Source organism: Narcine bancroftii, chromosome 4 (genome assembly GCF_036971445.1).
Source record: "Narcine bancroftii isolate sNarBan1 chromosome 4, sNarBan1.hap1, whole genome shotgun sequence".
NCBI classification, from domain to species: Eukaryota; Metazoa; Chordata; class Chondrichthyes; order Torpediniformes; family Narcinidae; genus Narcine; species Narcine bancroftii.
Window position 1 is genome coordinate 186,355,515 of NC_091472.1, and position 7,234 is coordinate 186,362,748.

The following is a 7,234-nucleotide window of genomic DNA, read 5'->3' on the forward strand; positions in this document are numbered from 1 at the left end:
AGCCACGCTGGGAATGTAGAGTTTAGCAGATTAGATTGGACGATCTGCAGAAGGAGCACTACCATGAGGACTGTTTGTGGCCCTGGATGGAGGTGAGGGGGGGTGGGGGGTTGGGGAGGAATGTAGAGACACTGGTTGCAGTGGGAAGTTCCTAAGAGAGTGGAAGAGTGAACTAGGAAGTCTCAGAGAGACCTTTCTCTGCAAAAAGTGTGTAGTGGTGGAGAGGGGAAGATGTGGCTGGTAGTGTGATCACACTGAAGTAGGGAGAAGTGACAGTGAGTAATGTGTTGGATGCAGACTGGTGGGATGGAAAATGAGGACCAGAGAGATACAGTCCTTGTTCTGCTTGGGTGAGGTGGGGTAAGGGCCAAAAAAATGGAAGAGATACAAGTGTGGGCTCTTTCAATGACAAAAAAGAGGAATCCATGTTTATTAAAGAAAAGACATTTTGGATGTCCTAGAATGGATGGCATCTTCCTGGGAACAGATCTGGCGAAGAGGGAGGAATTAGAGGGAAATGTCCTTACAAGGGACTGGAGGGGAAAGGGTATAATCCAGGTAACTGTGAGAGTTCATGGGTTCGGAACAAATATCCATGGATAGTTTGTACCTTCAGATGGAAACAGAGAGGTCAAGGAAGGGGAGAGATGTGTCATAAATAGTCCAGTTAATTTCAGTGCCAGATGAAAGTTGGTAGTGAATTTTTTTCAATGTTTTATTGGTTTTATCAAATGTTCCATAGGCACATAACAATAAAATAAAGTTGAAGTTAATGAAATTGTTGAGTTCTGCATGGTACAAGAGGTAGCATCAATGCAGTCATCAATGTAGTGGTAGAAATGTTGAGGAGTGGTGCCAGTGTGATTGGAGCTAGAACTGTTCCATATACCTGACAAAAAGGCAGGTGTTACTAAGGCACAAATATGTGCTCATAGCTGCACAGTTGAACTGGAGGAATTGGGAGGGGTCAAAGGAGAAGTTGTTCAGGGCAAGGACAAGTTCCACCAAGCAGAGGAAAGAGTTAGATGAGGGGTGTTCAAGATAGGAATGGAGAATTATGTGGCTGGAGAATCAAAATTCTTCAGAGAGGTATACCGTGGAGAGCATTCTGGCTAGTTGCATCATTGCCTGGTATGGGGGCGCCAATTCTCAGGACAAGAATAAACTCCAGAGGGTTATTAACTCAGCCTACGACATCACAGGCACCAGACTTCACTCCATTGAGGACATCTACATGAGGCAGTGTCTTTAAAAAAACAGCCTCTATCCTCAGACCCCCACCACCCAGGCCATGCCATCTTCACTCTGCTACCATCAGGGAAAAGGTAAAGAGCCTAAAGACAAGGACTTAACACCACAAGGACAGCTTCTTCTCCACTGCCATCAGATTCCTGAATAACCAATGAATCAAAGACACTGCCTTACTTTTCGTGCACTTTTATGTTTTTATTTTCTTTATAGTAATGTTGTAAGGTGGTTATAATATGAATGTTTGCTCTCTGATGATGCCGCATATCACTGAATTTCATGACTTGTTCTCGACAATAAATTCTGATTCTGAGTGGTGTCCAGGATGTACCATAAGTGGAAATAAGATGGTGTCAAGATATATGTACAGTGGGGCAGGAGGAGCAGACAGCAACAATGGGTTTGAAGGTTCAGTTCTCTATGCAGTTGGTGATATTTTTGAGTAGCAATTGGCACCTTAATCTCTATTGTCTCTAATTGCTCCTGCCAAAGTGTTACTTATTTTAACTAATGTAAACTCTTTCAAAATTAGATCCAAATTTGAAAATACACTGTAGTACTTTTATTTTGTTGCTGGTTATATTTGGAACTTTTAATGTATTTGACATTAAATTTTGGATTAAATTTGGACTAAATTGTACTGACAATAACCACTCCAGCAGTGCGAGTATAAGAAAGCTTTAATAAACTAACATACACTGAGAGGTCTTGTCTCTGCAAGACGAACCTGGAAGGCGAGACTGTAGCTCTGGACTGCTTTATCTACAAGGTCACCGGGATGACCCCTGGTGTCCTAGTGGTGTAATTACATATCACCACATTCACCTCCCCCCCTTAAAAAACTTATTTCCCCCCCCCCCCCTACCCGTCCTCCTTCCCTCATTTGTAAGTTCATAAGTCCAAAATTCTACGCTAATATTTTTCCCCAGGAATTGCACGTAGTTGCTCCATCAACTTGCTCACCTATTTATTGCTGGTTGCTCTGCCATTTTTGTTACCTCTAACTAATTTTTTGGACAACTGCTATGTCACAGTCACTAGGTGTTGGAAAGAAAGAATTTTTTTTTCATATTTTCAAAGCAGGCCAATACAGTCATTTAAAACCAGGCAGTAAACTAGAGGAACACTAAAATGCCTAAAACTTGATTCTGTTTAGGAACAGAGCAATAAATGTTAATTTGTTATAACAAAGTTCTATTTTGAATGTGTTCAGTAAAAATGATAACATTTGTTCCCTTCTCAGGAATTTGTTGAACTATCAAAACGTCTGATCGGTGATACTGATTTGAAGGAAGGCATTGTAACCAAAGCCAAAGAGTATGTGGAGAATCACCACTCCAAGAACGCAGAGCGGGAGACTTATCAGCAACTTACCGCAAGTTTGCTTTAAATGCATTAGTCAGCTTGATCCTTAAGTGCAATTCTTTAGATGTACTTCTTCAGTATATAACAGTAAGTGATGGAAGTGTTTATAATTGATGAATGTTGTGGGAAGATGAGGATACATTTTTTTTTAAATATTTATAATTTCAAACATAGAATATAGCACAGTATAGGCCCTTTGGCCTTTCTGCATTGTAATTGTTAATCATGTAATATATATCTGAAATCTTACTCCAGATTTTGTGCAGAGTGCTGTTAAATTTGTTCATCCAGCATATGTTTTTTAATCTTGAAGGTATCAGGATATAAATTGGGCATGTGAAATATTACAGAGAGCAAGAGTCACAAAAGCCCTATCATGTGCTTCCTTAAGTAAGTTGTATGTTTTCTCAGTTTTGTACAATTTTGTAATTAAGCCAATAGTGGTTAGAGTTAGAAGTTAAGATAACTTGATATTTCAAGTGGTTTTTAAGTCAACTACAATCTGTGACTAGAGTTTACTTTGCAATACTTAAAGAGAAAGGGAAAGCATTTTTAAATTCAATTGTTAATCACTCAAGGGCTGTTCTAATATAAAGGGCATGTCTCTGTATGTGCGATAGCACAGTATGGAAACCCAACATGACGATTAATGACATCCTTATCGCTCTTCAAAGAGAAGTAGAGAACTCCTCATATCCTTTCAATTTGCTTACAAACCAATTCCTTTATTAAAGGTTGCAGTATTGTGTGGGACTTGATCAAAACTAAGTTGCAAATGAGCATCAGAGAAATGTATTCTGTCGAAATTTATGTGGCAAGCAAATCAGAGAATGACAGATGTCTTTTTAAAAATTGCTGCAAGCCCTGAAAAAAAAGAGTTTATTGACATACAAGTAAGTGCAATGTACATATCCACCAAAACTCTTATTTACCACAGCCAAATAGGTACTTTTGTAAATAAAAACTACATAGTGTAAAATACTTAATCCAATATGGAAAGAAATAATAAATAAAGGATAGATAGATTCACAGTGATTGGTAGTGCAAGATAAAACAGTGCTGTTTCAATAATGCAGGCAGGTTGTTTTATGAAGTAATTCTGAATGGGTATTAAGGGTAGGTTCAAGAGTCTTATAGCCTTTGGAAAAACATGTTATAAAATCAATGTTTATCAGATAAAAATTTAATTTCTTTACTGCTTTCTTCAACCCTATAGCTGTATATTTGCTGTGAGTCTCTCCCAATGTGTCAGGACTGAGGAAAACATGTAATCTATTGTCAGACATGAAAAGCATATCATTTAGGTTTTTTGTTTGGATATCTGCTGATGTCTGCCATTAAGTGCAGGTTTGCAAACCAAGTTAGAAATGTTAGAAGTCATAAGTAGATGTTTGTCATGGAATTCATTCTTCACAAGATTTAGGAGCAGAAGTAGGCCCATTGACCCATTGAGTTGGCTCCGGCATTCTAATCACGAGCTGATCCCTCCCCCGCTCATCCCCACTCAACTGCTTTCTCCCCATCATCATTGCTGACTAATCAAATACCTGTCAATCTCTGCCTTAAATACATCCAACGACCTTGCTTCCACAGCCACCTGTGGCAACAAGTTCCAAAGACTAACGACCCTCTGACTAAAATTTTTCCGTATTTCTGTTTTAAATTGGATGCCCTTTTATCCCGAAGTTATGTCTTCTTGCCCTCTAATCTGCTACCATGGGAAACATCCTTGCCATATCAACTCTGTCCAGGCCTTTCAGCATTTGAAATACCTTTATGAAATTCCCCCCCTCATTTCATTCCTGGTATCTTTCTAGTAAGTATTTTCTAAACCCTCTCTAATGCCAGCACGTCTTTTCTCAAATAAGGCACCCAAAACTGTGCACAGTATTCCCAAGTAAGGCCTCACCAATGCTTTTTTGAGTCTCAATATTACATCCCTATTCTTCTATGCTATTCCTCTAGAAATTAATGCCAACATTGAATTTGCCTTCTTCACCACTGGTAACCGGTAACCAACCAGAATAGGATTCCTTTTTTCCTACCCTCTTTCTTGCCAATCAGCTAATGCTCTACCTATTGTCAGTTCTTTCAGGTAATTCTATAGGATCTCATCTTGTACAACAGCATTATGTGTGGAACCTTGTCAGAGGCCTTTTGAAAGTCCAAATGCACAACATCTACTGGATCTCCTCTGACTATTCTACTTGTGATCTCTTCAAAAAATTGCAATAGGAAACCATGCTGATTTGGGCCTATCTTTTCATTCACCTCCAGGTATTCCATAACCTCATCCTTGACAATTGACTCCAACAGCTTCCCAACCATTAACATAAGGTTATAGACCTATAATTACCATCTTCTACCTCACACCCTTCTTAAGCAGCAGAACGGGATTCGCAATCCTCCAGTCCACTGGAACCATGCCAGACTCCATTGATCCTGGAAGATCATTACCAATGCCTGCACAATCTCTACAGCTACCTCCTTCAGAACTTGAGGGTGCATTCCCTCTGGTCTGGGAGACTTATTTACCCTTAGACCATTTAGCTTCCCAAACAATTTCTCTCTTGTGATCTTGACCGCACTCACTTCTCTTCTTGGAGAGCCATGAGAGTCTGGTATGCTACTAATGTCTTCCGTAGTGAAGACATCCAAAATATTCACTTGGTTCCTCTGCCATCTCCTTTCCTCCCATTTCAATTTCTCCAGTGTCATTTTATCGGTCCTTTGTCTACTTTGGTCACTCTTTTAATCTTTATATCTTGAAAAAAGCTTTTAGTATCCTCTTTAATATTACATGCTAATCTCCTTTCATAATTCAGTCTTTTCCTTCCTAATCTTCTTAGTTGCCTTCTCTTAAGTTTTTAAATGTTTCCCAATCCTCTGTTCTCCTACTTATTTTTGCTTCCTTGTTTACCCCCTCTTTTGCTTTACTTTGTCTTAAACTTCCCTCGTCAGCCACAATTGTCGCATTTTTCCATTCACTAATTTATTTCTTTTTGGTAACATTAGTGTGCTTTTCCATTTGACTTTGGCCAGTTCCTCTCTCATGTGGCTGTAATTTCTTTTTACTCCACTGAAATACCAAACATATCAGACTTTAGCCTCTTCTTTTCAAATTTCAAAGTGAGCTCTTTGGCCATTTTTTTTTGTATAAACCCATTGGAGAGTTGGGTTAAACCGTTGTAACCTAAATTAAAGATGACCCGCTGATCTTTATACTTGTGGCCTGGATACACTTTCTATAGGTATGCCTTTACATTCATTAAAATAACCTGGCAAGGATAAATCCTCTGATGCAAAGCATGTTAACCATTTCTGGATATGTGTTCATATGCAGTAAATAAATGGAACATTTTGTGTTACTAGGGATTGGGAGGGGAAAAAAGTAAAAATAATGTGCATTCAATTGGATCAATTTCATATATTTGAACTTGATTTTTAAAAGACAAAAATAATGCGTACTATTTTTTATACTGGCAATTGTGCTTTAATTTGTGTCTTCAATTTTTTTTGATAAAGAAACCAATAGAAATTTTATTCAATAAAGTGTTTTTCCATTCAAGATGTGTTATTTGAAATCAGTTCTGTTGTCATTACATTTGATGATGACCGGATTCTTTTAATGAAAAGAGTGCTTTTGTAAAGTGTCTTTTTTTTATGGTGCTGTGCCACACTATCTTTCACTGATCATTCAGTTATTAAATGCAGACAATTGTCTTCTGTACAGAGTTGTCTTTTATTTCCAAAATACCATAAAATTATGAATTACAAAAAACTGTACTTCAGCAATGACAAAATTCCTTGCAATAACTCACTGATATACACTAAAAATCGTGCTGTTTTGCAAGTCATCCTTAGATTTGAATTTACTATAACATTATTGCCATATATACCGAGATGCAGTGGTGCTTTCTTTTACGTGCCATTCAAAGCCGACCAAAGAGTCACACTACAGTGCTATTTTGCATTAAAAAGGGAAATAAAGGGAAAAGATCCCTTCAAAGACAGCAAGTAGTGAAGGGTCACCCCACCTCCTCCAATCTAGTGAGCTTCAGCTGCCTCCTCTCCATATATCACAATGCATTGAAATTTTCTGGTTTGGGAAATTTAAATATCCTGCAGTAACTAATAAAGCTCCACAGCCAGTGGTTTACTCCTTGTAGGTGATACTTTCCAATTTCAAAACATGACACCTTCCAAGAGGAGTAAGCCTCGATATTCTGAATTGTATATTATTCATCCAAATAAATCAAACTTGGTAATTGCGGCTGTAAAGAGCTTTAATTTTTCGTCGATAAAAGCGAATAAATATTTTCATAGCCTCGCACTTCATAACGATGAGTAAAGCAAAGCAGATTGTAAATGACAACGATACTGAACTTCAAACAAATAAATGAATTAAAATGATAATAAATGAATAATAATGATAAATTCAAAGAAAAGTTTCTCGAGAGCTCACATCGCTTCCATGGTCATTCCAAGATGAGAACTCCCGGTCCACTCAGATATTACGACATATGGTAACTCTTCAGAAACAATTAATCCTTAAAGGAGAAGTCATAAAACAACCATAAATCATAAACACAAGGTCTTAACCTCTACACTCCTTCTACCT

The 7,234-nt window shown here is 38.0% G+C and overlaps 1 protein-coding gene across 2 annotated transcripts in view; it reads left to right on the forward strand.

Annotated features, from left to right (window-relative positions):
* Positions 1–6,341, forward strand: part of glt1d1 (glycosyltransferase 1 domain containing 1) — a 58,085-nt gene extending 51,744 nt beyond the window's left edge. Inside the window, exons 12-13 of one of the 2 annotated variants that reach the window (XR_011356256.1) lie at positions 2,492–2,700; positions 2,927–6,341. Coding sequence is in view for 1 of the 2 variants with exons in the window: in XM_069933214.1 (XP_069789315.1) it covers positions 2,492–2,638 (147 nt within the window). In the remaining variant the exon portion in view is untranslated. Of the gene's footprint in view, positions 1–2,491 lie in introns of both variants that reach the window. The other variant, XM_069933214.1, reaches the window with a different exon arrangement.
* The last annotated feature ends 893 nt before the right edge of the window (positions 6,342–7,234 follow it).